Raw genomic sequence first — 18,392 nt, forward strand, 5'->3', positions numbered from 1 at the left:
AATCCATCAATTCTATTAAGAAGGCACGCAGAAGTCAAATTGTTGTGGGGATTTCTTTTTCAGCGTCGCACTTGTGAAAGCTCAAATTAGGCATGCCGCATTTTTTTTCAGCCGTCTGTTTGCGCAATCGCTTTGCGGTTCATAACCACGCTGTAGTCACTCGCCACTTAGCATTCATCATTTCCACACACTTCAGGTCAAAACAATGAGTAATGCATCATCATAAAAAGCGCCCCCTTTTGATGTTTGCTCGCCACAAATTCCTATTTTGGTCTGTGGAACTTATCCTCGGGTAGTTGCTTAAAAACTCAACCGTTTTAAGCCTGAGTTGTAGGAAAGTAGAAATTGGTGTCAAGGAAGTATTTTTGGACTGTTCTAAGACTGTGATTTACAATCACTCTTCTCCATTTTTTTTTAAAAAATCATCCGTGGTTTAAGACTTGATGGACTCATGAGCTTGGGGATTATTTATGATTAGACCCAAAAAAAAAAAAAAATGGGACAACAAGAGCTTCCTCATCCATGTTATTATCTAAAAGAATTCAACTTGAAGCACAGAATGACGCTTCCACTGTGCAGCGAAAGTTTGGAATCCAACTTCGTGGACATGCACAAGGCGGATATGAAGGCAATGCATCATGGGTAATGGGCCACACTTCAAAGCAAACGAAAATGGCCGCGGGCAGAATTTAGTCGGCGGCGTGAAACCGTTTGAATTCATGTTCAATGTTTTGGACTGTGCTCCATCATGCTCGTTTAATTTGAAGCAATTGTGACCACTTCCTAATTGGACTGACGCGCATCACTCGTGCTACCTTACGCCCCCCCCCACCCTCCCGTGCGTCGTTGTTGGGCTGCAGGGGTGCGAGCCTCCAGCTAATTAGAGGCCTGCCTGTGGAATTTGCTGGCGACAAAGGGATCCATTCATGCTGGCGGCGCTCAAAAGGTTGCGTTGGCGACAGCGGGCGCTCCGAGCAGTTAGCGAAGCCGACTGTCACACTCTGTCAGCTCGGCTCCCAAGCTAAACTTGACCTACTGTCGCGCGTGCGGCGCGTTGTCTTCGCGTGGCAAGCGATCCATTTTGGCCGTCAAATGTGTTGTTGCGGCGCCACCTGACAAGCCACGTCTTTCTTCCTCTAATTGCCTCGCATGTGAGCAAGGAGAGTTTATTGAACGCCGGGAGGACAGTAAAAGACAACCACAGCGGGTTCCCGCTGTTTTGAGCGCTTTTTTTCTTTAATAGAAATTGACTTTTATAGTATTCTTGACGCACGAGCTTGCATGATGTTTACGCAAAGTAATCGGTCCGAGTTGTTTCCACTCATACAACTCTATGAATGACTCACTTCTTTTGCCCTTGTTTCAATTTCTGTCCGTAGTCGCACTGCACGAGTATTTTATTTTTTTTTTTAAATTTTACCCCCGTTTAGGCAGCAAGCACGGACGATACGACGAGCGCTCGCATGGTAATATGTTGACCGGAAGTCTCCTCCACTGTTGCCGAGTTGGCCAGTGAGCAGCTCGAGAAGGCTCTAAAAGTCAAAACAAAGACTGAACACGATGGATGAGCGCGACTGTCGCGTACGAGTGAGCCTCGCACGTGTCACGGGCTGCTTCCTCTTTGCCTTCCCGTTACGAAGCACTTCAAAGATTTGAATGCCGTCGCCTGTCTTTGTCCCTCGCAGAATCGCTTCTCTCTGCTTCCGCAAACGAGCTCATCAACATCTTTTAGCCATTTTTCTTTCTGGCGTCGCTTCACGATTCACGAGCGACGCATGCAGCGCGAGTGGCGATACGATCGACTGTTTGCGTATAGAACTGCTTCATGGGCTAATTGGTCATAATATCTGAATTATTTCATATTTTTAGTGTCGTTGAGCTTCGCTGTCGATTCTCCGCATTCGAATGTTCCGCCCAAAAACACTTTTTTATTTCTCTGACGGTCAAACTTCCTCCCCAACAAACAACAAAATATTCAAATGCGGAGGACTGGCCATTGTGCTGCCCCTTCCGCTGTGCCTGTTTTGACCACCTGGGGGCAGTATAAGACACAGACACAGGTATATTATTTGAGTGAGAAATAACGCAAATGAGTCTTGCTGTACGGCATTATTAGCTCGCTTTCCACTCCGGCTCGACCGATGCAAAAGTAACGCCAACCCGCCCTCACAATGTTCTTTTCGTGTCCCGCAGGGTGGAGACGAGGCGGACCGTGCCACGCAGGAGGCCTGAGGAAATAATTAGCCGCGCATGCAATCACACGCAACATGACTGGTAGGTGGAACGAACGCACACGCCTCTCTTTGCCACGCTTTGTTTTACTTCCTGTTATGTAAATTGGACATGAAACACCGTGCGAGTAAGTTAATCGGCCAAAAAGAGCGCTTTGAAAATCAGCAAAAATTGAATTTAAAATATGGAATGTAAAGAATGGAACCGTTTTTGCTTCAAGTCAGTTGACATTGTGCCGCTCCCTCGTGCGTGCAAGCTTTGCCGCCACGGGTTTTGTGTCACCCTATCTTAAAAGGCGTTTCCTATCACGCGTTAGTTAGCATTAAGCTAGTTGTCATAAATCAAAGTTAGGTGGTTTTTATAAACACACAAAGTGTCATTCACGGGACACATTTTTTTTAAAGAAATAAGTCACTTTCATAATAAGCTCATCATGTGCGATGACTTTCTTATTCAGGCAACTACCACGTCATTCTTTTGGCTGCTTGCACGTGTTATTACTACGAGTGTCTGTTGGCAGTTCATTGAGGCTTGTGTTGCTCAAACGTGTTTTGATTGCGGTTAAAAAGGCCATTGCTACATTCTAGCCATGCAAAGAAAAAAAAAGGGGACGAGGTCAGCAAATAAACAAAACAGAAGCGGGGCCTTTTTGCATCTCGGACTTTGTTCTCTTGAATGTTTGCCCTCGGAGGCCGACGCGGACTTCCAAGCTCGTGTTGGAGCGCGGCCGGGACGGCACTGGCAGGAGAGGAAAAAAAGAAATAAAAGGAAAGTCCTCCCTTGGCTCTTGATGGCAAGCCAGCTTCCGTTACATAATGTCACTCGTACGCTTGTGGGAATAATGTGTGGACAGAGTGATTCATGAATGTGGATTTTGGTGCTTTCCGCAGCGCAGGGGAGCGAGCCAAGAGTTTCTGTTTCATCATGTCGTCTGTTGTTATGAATAGAATCAAGTCAAGATGGCCAGGTTGAAGCGTACGCCAGCAGTCAAACGTTTTGGGTCATTTTGTGTTGGCCACCGTAAAACGCGCCGTGGTGTGAGATTTCGAGTAACGGTTGTCGTGATCATATCGCAGGTAGGCTTGATTAAGGACATCACTTGTCACAAGGCCGCAATTAGGAAATTGGAGGAGTAATTGGAAGCCTCGCGTTGGTCCGTCTTGTCGAGGCCACTGTATGCCAACGCAGCTGCCGGGCTACGTTTGGAACTTTCCTCCGTCAAAACGTCGCGCCCGGCCGGCTCATCTGGCCGCACATCTGGCGGGCGTAATTGAGCTTTAATCCCGCTTTAAGTCCCCAAAGCGGCGCTCCGGTAGCGGCTAATGCGGGTCCGAGTCGACTGGACAGATGTTGAGGGACTCGCTGTACTTGATTCTCGTGGAAAAATGTGTCAGCATGGAGGCCGACCGATGGAAACAAACGCTCGCAAAAGTATTGACGAGCTAACTTCACTCGCCTGGGGAAACTCACTCGCTCCATTCACACTCAAAAAAAAAAAAAGTGGATGGAGTGATTACATTTGCAGGAGATTCCAATAAGGAGGATTTGCTGGAACCTCAAATTTGTGTCGCACCGCAATCCAGTTGTTGACTGGCCGTTATTTGAAGTCATGCTGACGTCACTTCACAGCGCTACCTTGACTTATTCATTTATTTTGTTCCGTGAGCAAGCGTCTTGTACTTTAAGTCAATTTTCCACATTGAAGTCAATTGAAATGCCATAAGACAGTTCCAGTAAAACACACTGCTTCCTCGCCAAAAACTAATTTTGTTACCTGCATAAGACCAAAACTTTTATGTTGAATATATCTCATGTAGTTTATTGTAATACTTATTCATTTATTGCTTGCTTGTTAAAAAAAAAAAAAAAAAAAAAAAAACAGGATGTATTCTTTAGAGCAGTAGTGAGCAAACTATGGCCCGGGGGCCCACATGCGGCCCGTTAAACATTTTAATCCGGCCCGCCGAATTTGAAACAAATTAAATGAATAAACCTTGTTCATGGTTTATTTTCGAAATACTGTGGTGTGTCAAAGACATATTTGGTTGTAATGCTTTTGTTCACTTTCATTTCAAATTAAATGGATTTTTTTTTTCCCCGATGAGGTGAGGTTACCAAAACATTCCATCCATCTTCGCCCGGTCCGGCCCCTCTGTCAAATTTTTGAACCCATTGTGGCCCGCCAATCAAAAAGTTTGCCCACTCCTGCTTTAGAGTTAGTGTGTGTGCGTGTGTGCGCATGTGCGTGTGGGGGTGTGCGTGCGCGTGTGCGTGTCAGCAGTGGTGGTGCAGCACCAGGTGAGATTTACGAGGTGTTAAGAGAGCTCACCTGTAGCCCGCTGCGAGGTGGGGGGGCGCTGTTCGGCCGGCGCTCATGAACACGCTGCGCCCCTTCAAAGGCGCCTCAACCCCCCCCCCCACCCCAAAACCTTCAAGTGTTCGCCTGATGTGACGTCTGCATCACCCGCACCCCCCTCCAAGCGCACCTTCTCAAGTGTCCGCCCGCTGCACCCCGCCAACCACTTTGTTGTTTTGCCGCTTCCCGTCCCAGAGTCGAGCGCTCGTTCGTCTTCCTGCGAGGGACCAATCGGCACCTCCATAAATGCTTGATTGCGTTTGTGGGAATTAAACCTGCTGTTATTTTTAAAGCCAGCCGGTGGGTGGCATGACCAAATTCAACAAAACGGGGAACCATCTGCTGTACCTGTACTGTTACATTTTATTTTTTTTTAAACAGGACCATAAAAATATGTTGCTATTGCAACCGCAAACGAAGCAGCCGTGAATTAGGAAGGTGTGGATATTTGCAAAGCTGTTGGCAGGACAACACAGCAGCCGCATTGAAGCCGAGTTCTACATGAAGTCTTCTGCTGCGGCTCCACAAAAATATTGGCCCCAAACTTAGAAAGAAAGAAAAAAAAAAAAACATCACCTACAAAATCCTCCGGAATTACTCGTGGTGCGTCTGATGTGCTGTTGTGAAATCAACACAACGTTCAGGACGTTCTGTACTTGCACGGACACTCGTCGCCTCTGGCACGTTTGCCGGTGCACCTTAAACATAAGCTCGTTATTGTACACCGACTATCTCGTGCTTTCGTTTGATGAGAACATGACAACAAAACAAAACAATGCCTTGTTCAAAAAGGACGTTTTGATGATTTGGAGTGCAAGGAGCCCGCCTGAGCGCAACTATATCTGCTTTTTTTTTCTTTTGTGAAGGCAGAATCGCTTTTATGAAAGCTTTTTTTAATTGCGCAGCCAACAAAAGCTGGGACTCATAAAGTCGATTTGAGAATCCAGGCAAGTCTCGGAAACCTTCAGATTTGACATTACCGCTAAGTTTTTGCAATCAAGTGCAAGTGTTGTTGCGCTTTTAGGGGACTATTATTGAGTCATGATTCGCCACGGCAAATGGGAAACGACCAGAAATATATCTTTGTTCATCTATCTATCCCAGCGTCGTATAGTGACAGGCAGAACAATTCAATGTTCCCCCCACGAGATGGCCGAAAGTATAAAGTGGGTTTCCACCTGTTGCGATTCAGACCACGGAATAACAGCCCATAAAATGCGATTTCCGCATACTGTACTATTTGTGACGTTTTTGTGTTTGATGGCGTGTCTTGAGATTGCTGTAATGTCAACTATGCGCAATGAAGGTTAGGAAACAATAGCGTGCCGTATGGAAAAGACGCGCACGATCTTTCCACCTGTTCAGTGTCGCGGGAAAAAGAAAGTTTTTCCCACATTTCCGCCATGAGCCCCCCCGCCCTCGTCCTCCCTCAAAATTGTGTTGACTGCTGCAGCTGCGTGCTGACGTCTTCAAGTATTCACGGACACCCAGTATGAGTATGAAAAATAAAATGTTGTTGGTTTTTTTTTTTCTTTTTTTCCCCCGGCAGACATGCTGCTGTTTGTCATCATGATTTGATGCGCTTTTTTTTTTTTTTTTCTGGAGCCCAAACTGACAGAGACGGGATGTTCGGGTCCCCGTTTTTAAAACAACTTTGTGCAGAGTAAAAAGAATCTGCCGTAGATTTCCGAAGATTTGTTTATTTTCCTTTGTTGATTTGAGTGGCGGCCAACCCGCCGGTGATCCTGCTAAAAGCTCGCTCAATATTGACATTCTTGTCACAATTTGAATGCAAATATCGCCCAGGGTCGACTCCGCAGCACTTCTTAGATTTTCGGTGCGCGTTTATCATTTATTTAAGTTGTCGTTTTCATCAACTCTGGCGAATAACACTCACTGACATCAACATGGATGTTACTTGTCCTCAAATGAAAACTTGCTTAACCTCCGCTGACAGTTTTTCTGGCCCTGACGCTTTTTCTGCGCCATTTTGGAACGCTTGATACTCTAGCCGTTACCCTGCTCCAACATGGCGTTTCTCCAAACCTAGCGGAAGGTCCGTTACGACCGCCACCGATGAACACGGAACGGGTGTGCTGGTGGCCCTCGGTGTAGACTCGCCGGTCGTCTGTGTTTCGTAAAGAGTCGCTCATCACCGGCACTTTGGTCTGCCGTTTCCGTTTCTCGTGGGTCCAAACGGTCGATGCGTTTTCCTCGCGCAGATTAGCGTCGGCCTGTAATACTGTAGGCCTGGGCGATTTTATTTCGAGATCTCCGGCCCGAGCGCTATCATCCGAGCTAACGAGCTGCTGCCCCGCTGTCCACAGCTCATTGATCAGCGCCGACTTGCCGGCCATTTGCTCGCCGCCGTCCGCAGCGGGAGATCTTGCTCGCCTCCTACTCGGACGGGCGGTGGGATTGAAGGCATCATGGGCGAGAATTCGCAGTATGTCGTCCGTCACAGCTGTTTATGTCAGCGCTCGTGGGGATTTGCAGCTGTCCGGCTCACGGAGGCCTCCACTTTTTTGCCGGGTTCGAGAAAACAACCCGGCAAGATTGCACGCCATCTCAAATAGCATAACAGTCATGTTAATTTATGTTAGCCCGTTTATGGCGTTTCTCATTGTTAGTTCACTTTTACAGTGAACTTCAACTGGGTGTGACAAAAAAAAATAAATTGAAGAATGGACAAATTTGACTAAAAGTTCAAATGTGTTTCAAGTTTTTCTTGTCAGATGTGAGTTTATTTCAGTCTCCAGGATAATGGACGTCTGAGCACAAATCTGAACGCCCCCGATCTAAAACAACTTGGAAAAATACAACAGGAAACGATCATAAAACAGGAATATCGCATTGCGATGCGTCATCGTCATGACAACAGTGTTTTTCCCATCAGGATTTTTTTTTTTCCCTTCGATATGCAAACTGCTTGAAGAAGTCTTCAAGTCATAATTCAACCACTTCTCGTTTCTTTGCTGTGGTTTCTCTGCTGAGCTCGCTTCGCTCGATGGCTTCACTTTCTTGCTTCACGTCAGAAGAAAGCCGGCGCTTTCATTTTACGCCGACGCTGGAAGCTGTTTGCTCTCCCGAGGAGCCGGCGAGATGTTTTTTGTTGCCGTGTGAGGTCTCGCCGCTCGCTCGCTCGCTCTCCAGCATCCGGGATGTTCATTTAACGGACAGTAATGATTGTTTTTATTTCCCTTGTCCCACTGCGTCTTTGCTTTGAGGTCAGAGACTCGGCCCGTCGCCGCAAATTCTCCTCGAGTCATTACATCGCATGCCGCGATGGCACTAATAATAATAATCTTTCTTGAGTCCGCTCTAGCCTGGTCGGGTCTGATCGTGACCAAGCAAGGCTGGGTCATCAATTGCGGCTTTATTTGCCCAGACAACTTTTTTTTTTTTTTTTTCGAATCATTAATTTGCTAACTACTTATCAACTTTTCCGACCCTTCCAATGACTATTCTTCAAAAATCTCTGCTATGAAACGAATACGGACATTCCAAGAGTTCTTCAAATGTCGCCCGCGTCTCCGCTGGGGTTCGCTTCCTGAAGGCGGCGGGCCATCTAGCGGACGCACGTCTGCGCTCGCTCACGTCCATCAGCTCATAAATGTCATCGCGGGGACGGATGAAACGCTCCGAGAGGACTTTTATCCGGCCCTACGGGATCTAAGGACTCTCACCCGTCTGCTTTCTTTCAGCTGGCCAAGTGCTTCGCCGATTGATTGATTGATGGACGTTCATTAAAAAATAGCAGCAGTCAAATGTAATGATGTGGATTATTTGAGCCCACCCACAGCATGAGCCCGCCGCTGTATTTGTTTGAAGAGTTAATTACGCACGCACACACGTATACACAAACAGTTTATGAGGCGAGCTGCGGGGCTTCGACTTCCTGCGTTTGCCATTTTCTCCCCCCCGCCCGTTTCCTCACAATCCGCTACATACTTTGTTATTCCAAACCTCACCATTGCTGGTGCTGAAACCAAACGCATACGTGACATTTTGAATGGCAATCAAATTTCAATAAAGTCCCCGTGAGATAAATTGCATTTGTCCGACTTTGCCGGCACGCTTATCTCCACATGAAAGAAAGTGCAATTAATCTGAAAAAAAGAAAATCTCTTTTTTTTTTGTCAAGACATATCTAAATAAATCACTTAATGATTTAAAATGTGATGCAATAAAATGAGCCGTTAAACGGCATGACGCAGGGTTCCGAAAAGTCACTAAACTAGCAGTACCGTTTGCTTTTTGAAACTAGCACGTTAGCGTGCGCACGCAGCTAGCATGCGCGTTAGCGTATTGCGGAAGCTGTTTTAAAAATATCCCGATGAATGAGCTATGCTAATAACGACTAATAGCCTCGCCGTAACGCTTTGCAGCGTCTTCCAAATCAATGCCAAACATTTTTTTTGGACCACGTCTTTTGTTGACTTTGTTTTATGACCGTGATTCAGCAGAAACGACACAACCGCGGTGGCTTATGTTAGCATACTTAGCGACATTTTCCAAAGCAAGCTGCTTTTTTTCCTCTCCCTCCTGCCTTGAAAAAAAACACTTCAAATAGACACAAGAAAGAAAAACACAGCTCAAGGCTGTTTCACTAACGTGACTAAATGTAACGTGACGGCCTTTAATGTAGGCTAATGCGCTACGCTAGCCAGCCAGCCGCTGCTCGTCCGCTTTTAACCTTTTACTGCCTTGAATTTTATTTTCCACCACACAAGTGAATGTTTGTCGCTTTTTTTTTTTTTAATATAAGAGCAAAAAAATATCATTTCCATGTGGGTTGTAGATTTTCCGTTTGTTGTAAAGCTTTAAAAGCCTCTCTGGAGACTAAAAGGCTTCTTTGAGTCGTCCAACGCTGATATATATATGTGTCCATTTGCCAATTAGTCGTCCTCTTCTCATGATCTGTAAAAACGTGGCCATTCATCCCCATCTTTCACCTTCATTTGTCCTCGGCGACGCTCATTATCATCGTCCGTGTTGGCCGATGTGAGTTGCGTGCTTCCCTTCTTTGCTCTTTTATTGTGAAATATGACTCGTCCGCCCGTGTGTGTCTTTAATCAGCCGCTGGCGTCCGCGTGTTTGATTAGTTTCTCGCTTCTTGTGTCAGATCATTTGTTCTTCTTTTTGTTTTCCTTCTTCTGCCTGACTCTTTTTTTGGGTTCTCAATTGCTCTAGTTAAACTTTAAGAAATGTGCAACGTTGAAGACTCTAAATTGTCCACAGATGTGATTGGTTGTTTGACGTATTCCCCCCCCCCATAGTAGATGTTTCAAAACGCAATCCGAATTTTAATCTGAGCTCACCTTAAAGCTTGGAGTCATTTCAAGATTCTCAGAGGGGGGAAAAAAAAATGAGTCACCAGTTTCAAACATCCACACAAAATGAATGTGGTCATGTTTATCATAACAGGACACATGGAAAAAGTGTCACGGGAAATTGGCCGTTTTCGTCCAAAGCGGCCATTTTGGGTGAGCTCCAGGGCTCACTATTTGGCAAACTGCAACTCGGGAATTTGCCCAAATGAGCCCCAGTCAGAATTTTTGGAGGTGTTGACGTTTTATTATGGAGAGAGCGTTCAAACACACTTTCAGAAGTCAACAGAACATTTGAGAGGCAGTTGAAAAAAAAAAAATCTTGTTTCTATGCTAGCGTCGTGAGCAGATGGAGTTTTCTTTTTTTTTTTTTAAAGCAATTTCCTGTTCACTTGGACAGAAGCCACAGCCGAGCGCGACAACGGTGGCGAAAATCAGCCCGCGCGCGTGAACTCATCCGATTTGATTCCCGCTGTAGCAAAGTCGCCACTCTCCATCCTACTTTGCGGCGATACGCTACATCATCGCGGGCCAATAAACGTCCGACCTCCAGCGGGTCGCCTTCATTGCATTTGTGAACTCGTAGTTTTTCGTCTCATCCTGTGGAAACGCTCCTACCACTGGAGCATGACTTATTCATTTTCTTTCCTGCCCACTTGCAGAGCGAGAGAGCGATTAAAGCATATTGCAGAATTTCACATTTGACTCTTCTGTGTAAATGTGGCTTACTGCTGAAATGATACGCGTGCGTTGCTATTGATGTTGGATAGAAAGTGTGTGTGTGTGTGTGTGACTGGCTTTTTCTTTTTTCTTTGTACACCAGATGGTGCTGCGTTTTCCCCATTCAGGGTGCTGCAGCATTTCACACTTTTTAGTGTTTTCTGCATGGGTGCCTCGCTACTGAAATGGTAAGCGTGTGCTGATATTCATGGTGGTTAGTGGGTGTGTGTGCGTGTGTGTGTGAGAGAGAGAGAGTGGCTTTTCATTTTCAAAAGTAATACACCATCTGGTAGTACTTTTTCCTGATTCGAAGCGTGCATCAAAATTTCACATCATCCTGTTTTAGTGCTTTTTTTTCCCGACTACAATATTTAGCACGTCGCTGTTTTAATTTTTCGAAAAATGTCTACACCAGGTGGCGCTACTTCTCCCCCATTCAAAGCAAGCGATAAAAATTTGCATCTGACTTTTTCAGTACATTTCTATGAAATATAATTTTTGCTTGAGAGTATGCGTGAATGGCTTTTGATTTTCAAAAATATTTATGCAGTCGATGGCACAACTTTTTCCCCATTCAAAGCAAGCAACATTTTTGTAGTTCACTGCCTTCCTTTGTAAATTACGAGCACGTATCACTGATTTTCAAGAGAGATAGTGTGTGTGCATGTGTGCTGCTTCCCTGAAAAAAACTAAACAAAAAGTAAACAGAGACCGCTCCCTCTCTCTGACTCCGCATCCACTGTTGAGCTCTACCTCTAAAGTCTTCCTCCTCGTTAGCTACAGCGACACGTGTTTCAACTTCCTGCCGGCGCCACGCGCCCATTGGCCGACGCCGGTACATACCCCTGACACACCCACTTGCACACCAGCCACCAAAAAAAAAAAAAAAAACTCTTGCTGAGGTTGCTGGCACGAGCTTGAAGCTGGCCCGTCTGACTGGGCAATTAGAGACTTGGATGTCTGTTGTGAGGCTGTTAATGCCCGCCCACACGCACACGCGCATTAGAAATCACAGGCGAGCGTTGCCAGGCGCTAGCAGCCATGTCATCATAAAAACGTTCACAATTACAGTGATCAAAATGAAAACAGTCATGAGGATATTTTTGTGTTTGGCCATGCGCCACATGAACTGATCTGCAGTGACAAATTGGAATTCGGCGGCTTGCTGATGAAGTGCTGCCGCCATGTGGGAAAATACTCAACTTTTCCCAAATTTGTGAAAACCTCACCGATTCGATTGTAATTCAGAATATTTCCCCAAATTCTCCATCGTAACTTCCCTCGTCGACGCCATCGAAATGTTTGCTTTGCATCCCTTTGTGCCCTCTCACATTCAATCCGGTAACCACAGACGGGACGATGCCAAGCGGGACGCCCGATTAAAAGCTCAATCCCTCCTTTAGCTTTGACTCATGAGGCGGCCAACGATGTGATTAGCAGGGGTCGCGCAGGGGTCACGCAGGGGACTCCTCGGGTCCTTTCTCCAGAGTTGCCCTCGGCGACGCTAATGTCTCCCGTCCTGACGCGGGCCGTCCACGTCTGCGTATGTTAGAGGCCGCTCTGTCTCCCCCCAGCGTGTGCATGCGACACAGATGTAGGCACGCTGGCCGCTATCCAGGTTCTATCTGTGGAGCTCGCGTCGCGGCACCGAAGCCCGCAGCAGCGCCGCCGTCGTGAGTCAGCTGACGATGCTAACGCGCTCGATGCGCCCGCGTGCATCGATTGGTCAGGCCTGCATCAGGACATGCCATACGGTCGCCGCGGGCGCTTTGAACGCTCTGTTATATGGAATTGCATTCAGATTCGCAGGTGTCCAACTGGAGGCCAGCGGGCCCGCTTTGGCCCCGGATGTCATTTCATGACCGAAAGGTGACAATTATGCCATCATTTTACTCAAAGCGTATCGAAACTGATTCGATCCTCTCATTTTTCCCCTTGCGTGATCTGTGATTGCGGCATTGTGCACTCTGCGTATATCTCATCTCTTTTGTGTAACATGAGCAGCATGTAATGTATAGCACGGCTGTGTTTGCGTGCGTGTGTGTCGCTTGAGGACACGGCGAGGCAGAGCCTGTCCTAAATTAACTTCTTCAGTCAGACTCCACTAATCCCGAGAATGTTCTAGCCTTTACATGGACTATGTGACCCTCCCCTCCTTACCATAAACACACGCACACACACACAGTGTACAGCAGGTGTGTGTGCGCGTGTCTCTTTGTGGACTGGATGACCCAGAATGTCTTGCTCCTGTTCTGTCAACACAGCGCTCACATGGGCACGCACACACACACACACACACACACGCACACTGGTGTTTATCGTCAGCCCATATAGAATTCCCCCTATATGCCCCCTCTCGCCTGTTATCTTCCTCCGCCTCCTCCGCCGCCGCCAGCATCTATCTTCCTCGTTTATCTCCGCCGTCCGATTGGACGATTGTCCTGGCGGCCTGTGATTGGACGACGACTGTCCTGAGTCGATGTTGTGGCTTTACTGCCTAAACTCATCACGCCTTTGCACTTTACTGATCAACCTGCTGAGCGGCTCAAACAAAAGGGGGCAAAATTGTTGTTTTTGACACTTGTTGCCAACTTGGCCAGACAACTTCTTGGATTTGATTCGTGACAATAAGTAATTAGCAGCCCCTAACGTGCAGTAGGGACAGAAAACAAGTCGGGCCTGGATTACTTGCTGCAGAGAAACGAAGATTCCGCAAAGTTGCGCGTTTTCAGATGCATTGTCTGCAGGATTGCGTCACTCCTGCATTCGCCGTACCTTGGTAGAGCGCGGATCCCGTCGACCCGCATGACACCGCACTCGTCGTTAACAATTGATGACGCCCGCTGATGATTAATGACGCTGCTTTGAACCTGACGATTGCAGTGACGGCGAAGCACGGGCGTGGCCGCCATATCCGATGTCACGCGCCCCAAAGCTCATTTGCGCCTGTTGGTGGGTCGACCGTGTCGGTGTCACGGCGCCTTTGTCTTAGTGCGGGTCGAGTTGCTCTATTTGCTGGCGAGTCACTGTGACAATAGCGTGCCGGGCATCATGGAAGAAATGGACGCAATCGTTTTTTTCTGGACTCAATAAATTGACATTTGAATGCATGTTTGATTACTTACGTGATCATCATTCAGTTGCTTCTTACAAAAATATGATCCTACACATAGCGACAGTTAGATGTGGTGTCCCACAGGGTTACGTCATTGGTACCCTTATGTTCCGCAGCGCTTCACTTTTTCTATATTTCATGTTCCAACCATATTCCAAAGTATTTTTATACTGTGCATTTGGTTTCTTTTATTTTAATCATTTGCAAAAAAACTAATATTTTTCATGTGATCATTATTGGAAGTTGTGTGTAGAATTTATGAGGAGGAAAAAAAAAATTAAATCCTACCAGAATCACTGAAAATGTTCTGAAACCCCTTCCTTCATCAACTCTTTTTACATTTCTTTCAATCGACAGTTGAAGTGCTTGATGCTGTATGAATTTGTCATGCTAATGGAGGTTCTTCCTTTAATCCGCTGACTTTTTTATGAGGACTAGCCTCGGCGTGACCCTCTGGAGAAGCCGGAATGTCGAACGAGTGGAAATGGACCGCCAGGTTGATGTCGGAAAGCAAAAGTGTGTACGTGCTCCTCACAAAAAGCAACACAGATGGCGTTATGAATGCCAAGTGGCCTTCTGTAATTCGTGTACACAAATGCGTGCGTACATATTGTAAAGTGCGCATGTCAAAGTCGGAGATAAATATTTAGCATTCCTTGGGTCCGGCGGAACCTCACGTGGTCTCGGTGGAGTCACCCCCAAACCCCAACCCCCGAGTCGAATGATTCAGAATAAGAGGATGAGAGAATGGGCTGGGAAATTTAAATCCAAATTTAAATCTAAGCAAGCGGGGAAAACACAGAAGTCAGTCGAGTTCTAAACTTAGTCCAAGTCTGCTCCGTTAATTTTTGTCAAATTGGAAGCATAATCTTATTAACAGTGACTTGTAAATGTCCCGTCCAATTAGTCCAATGTACTGAAAATGAGCGCGTGAGCCGACTTATGCGCGGACGTAACGTTTTGGATTGTCGACACGTTCTTCCGGTCGTCGTGAGAAGGAATGTTCAGCTGTGGTGGATGTGCGTCTGGTTGGACGGGAAACGTAAACTCATCACGTATTTAAGATCACGTTAGCGATAGACATTCCATTCGTGTCGTGATTACGAGCATGTCTCACCTCCTGTCAACTTTGTGGATCAGTCGTAATGTTTTTCAAATCGCAATCCTGTCAGCGCCAATATGGCCGCCGTCACTTTATGGGCCAAAATGGCCGCATGGGTAATGAACAGTCTGTGTCATCCATGGCAGCAGGCAAATGTCCCGTGGTTGCCATGGTAACAGCACAATGCTCTTATTGAGGGAGTGGATCCAAAAAAAAAAGGGCCGCAATTGTTTGAATCTTCACGGTGAACCTTGACCCCAAAACCTCGATTCTCCTTGAATCTTGGATCCTTAACCCTAAACCTTGATCATGAACCCTCACCGTGGATCTTCCTCGTTAAATTTCAACCTGAACCTGAACCTTGCACCTCCAACCCTGGATCCTCATCCAGAACCGTCACCTTCAATGTTATCGCTAACTCACCTTTGAACCTTCACCCTGAACCTCCATCCCTAACGATGAAACGTTTAAGCCTGACTCTTAACCCTAAAACTTCACCCTTGACCCTGAACATCCAAAATCCATCACTCTTCCCCCTGAACCCTCACCTTTAACCTCACCTTGATCCTTCCCTCTGAACCGTCCCGCCGATCTGCTCCCAGCGTCAAGTCATCCATACCGCAGTAGCTCAGACGTGTTGCGTGATGTTGAATCACGCCTGTGAGGATTCTGTCACGTGTGCGACCATGTGGAATGTGAAAACGGCTTCTTCTTCTCATTTCTTCTGCTGTTTCTTATCAGCTCTCCTCTTCGTCTGCCGTCCAAAGACGGAAAAGTTCTTGATGTGTTCTGACACAAGCAGGCCGACGACTGTGTTGTGCTCTTGGACACGCATGTGTAAGGCACATGTACAGTGCGTGTGGATGAGATGAAAACTAATCAGATCCAGGACCACACACGTTTGCAAGGATCCGGCGGGGGCGGACCGGGGCCCCTGGCCCTCGGGTGCCCCAGCTCAAGTCTCTGCCAAGAAAATCACCTTCCGGTCCGTTGTGTCCACCTTTGTGAACGCCTCCGCACACACGCACACCCCTCCCTCAAACGCCACCTTCTCATCTTTCATAGATTTCTTCTGGATCCGCTCAGGAAAAAGATTTCAGATTACAGCGTGTGTGGCTGGGAGGGGGCCTCACCAGGCTTTACCATCCCCCTGGGTGGGTGTGTGGGTGTGTCGGCGGGGGCAACAAGTGACCATGCTGGTGTGTGCGCTGCGTGTTTGCCGTTTTTTAAAAAAAAATGTTTTTATTGCTCATTACAGAGGTGGCCGAGATGTGGCGATGAATGGAAACACTTGAAGGGGGTACCGAGAGGTGACGCCAGCTGTGTGTGCGCACTTCTGTCTTGACACGTGTGTGTCCATTCATGCACCTCTTAAAGGAACAGTCCCCTCGCCCCACTTTTGTGTTGACTTTCGTCTTTCAAAATTCAATGTGCAATGTTTGCTTTGCGACGGAAGACTCTTTCTTACCTTTGACCTAAAAACTTTGAGCAGACGTGCGATCATTTTCAAAAAAGCCCCCCCTCCCTTTACGTATTAATTTGTCCAATCCTGCAGCACTTTACGGTTGCTCAATGCGCAACCTCAGCGCTCCGTGCTTCCATAACACAGGAACGTGATGACAACACAACTTTGGCCGCACGTTGACAGTTTTCCACCGTCTCGCGTCTGCTATTTGAAGGCCTGCCAGCTCAATGAGGCTGCCTCTGGAAAGAACGCCGAGCAGTTGTGGACAGCGTCTTCACATTTAGGACCCGAGCGAGGGAATTTTTGTCGTAGAGGATATATTTATCTTGATGTATTTATGCTGTTTGATTTTTTTTTTTTTTTTTTTTTGAGCCGCGCCCACCCCAGCTCCTTGTGTAAACTGTGAACTCCCTGGAATGCGCACACGCAACGACACACGGCTTAGGCTGCAAGGTGCTAACATATTCAAATACTGACGTTTGCGTCGCGGATGTTCGCTTGTTGAGCTCATCGACTGAAGATCGTTAGTGGTCGCAAACCTGACCAATCGGGCGTCATTGGTTCACCGAAGAGTCAATCGACCAATCAATACGTTCAACAATCAACTTACGGTGCTGCCCGTGAACTGAAAAGTTAACGAGAGGGATCGTGTTTTGAAGTGTGCTCAGCTTTAGAACTGAAAGAGTCTGAAAATATGAGCGCCCGCCGCCAGTGCAGGCATTTTTAGTTGTTGTTCGTTGGGTTTTTTTTTTTAAAAGAAAATGGGATAAAAGCAAAGATTGCTGAAGCACTTAATCAAATCCTAATGAAGAAACGAACACAGAGCCCCGAACATCTGTTGATTATGCCGCAGAAAGGAATGAAAGGACTTGGGCGTTACACACGAGGACAAAGATTTCAACAAGATGACACAAACAGCTGAGCTAGGACGGAAAAAGGAAGTGCAGCGGGAAAAAAACAAAAAAACCAACGCCACATGCATGTGGACGATACGGGCGCTCGGGCCGTCAAGAAGCAGGAAGTGGAGCCCGATTGGTTTCCTCGGCGCGCTCACGTTCTTGGCAGAACTTTGGTTGGGAACAGGAGAGGGGAAAGCTTACTTGTACACTTTTCCATACGCTGTGGGTGTGGAGACGTCATTCGGGGACACGACGGGTCCACCCTCCCGTTTTGTTTGCATTTCCCCCCCTTCGACATGTAGGGATGGAAAAAATGTGTTCCACGGTTACGCTGTTGCTATAAACTGCGGGAAATATTTCAAGCATAAATTTGGACTGTCTCACCAAAGTAAAAACAACACTTGACTGAACCTGAGCCGCCCACAATCGGTTGAGAAACTTAATCAAACTATTTATATACTTTGACATTTTCCATGTAGTTTACCGCATTTAAATGCTTTATTAAACCCAAACTTCAACCTTTGGGGTCACCATGCTCACGTTCAACTGTCGTATCTGTGACTTCTGAGTGTGTATGGCCTTAAAAGGCGGCGCCCGGACCGGTGAGTGACGTGGGTGTCGCGCCATGCGATTGGAGACTTGGTTGGCTGCTCTCGTCTGCTCGCTGACTCGTGACTATTGGCAGCTTGCGAATGAATGTGCTCTTGATGTGTCGATTTGGTTAGTTTTGGACCATTTGCGCAGCATTACGTGACGTTTGAAGTAGCGAATTATACGTCACCTTCTGTCTTTTGTAATCCGGTTGTCAATTTAGCCATAAAATAAAATGACACACTTTTGTGGACTAGCTGGGCCTGACTAGTGGTGTGAGCTGCGCATGTTGGCGCCGACGCATTTTGAGTCCAAAATGATTGTCCTCGCGAGGCTCCCGTGTTTGAATCTGTGTGACTTTAAAGAAAAAGTGCTGCGCCATTCTTGGAGTGTTTTGATGACTCAGCGCTCTTAAAACTGTCAACCGGTGCTCCTCCGCCGCTTTTCCGCCTTTCTCTGCGCCTGACCTCTTCTCTCTTTTGTCCGGAGCGACCACTCCGCGATGTTGTCCAACTGGGAGCAAAGTTTAAGAGTCGCCCCGGGCCTTAATATTTATGAGCCGAGTACTTGCTGCGAGTGACA

General features: G+C 46.9%; 1 protein-coding gene across 2 annotated transcripts in view; it reads left to right on the top strand.

The window, feature by feature from the left end:
* The window catches only part of LOC148317758 (uncharacterized), a 57,572-nt gene that overhangs the window by 36,136 nt on the left and 3,044 nt on the right, over positions 1-18,392 (top strand). For both annotated transcript variants that reach the window (XR_015840034.1, XM_088284460.1), the window contains one exon: positions 2,194-2,274. Coding sequence is in view for 1 of the 2 variants with exons in the window: in XM_088284460.1 (XP_088140586.1) it covers positions 2,194-2,240 (47 nt within the window). In the remaining variant the exon portion in view is untranslated. The remainder of the gene's footprint in view (positions 1-2,193; positions 2,275-18,392) is intronic.

Source organism: Idiotropiscis lumnitzeri, chromosome 20 (assembly GCF_059441095.1).
Source record: "Idiotropiscis lumnitzeri isolate Australia: NSW breed Sydney's pygmy pipehorse chromosome 20, RoL_Ilum_1.0, whole genome shotgun sequence".
Classification (NCBI taxonomy): Eukaryota; Metazoa; Chordata; class Actinopteri; order Syngnathiformes; family Syngnathidae; genus Idiotropiscis; species Idiotropiscis lumnitzeri.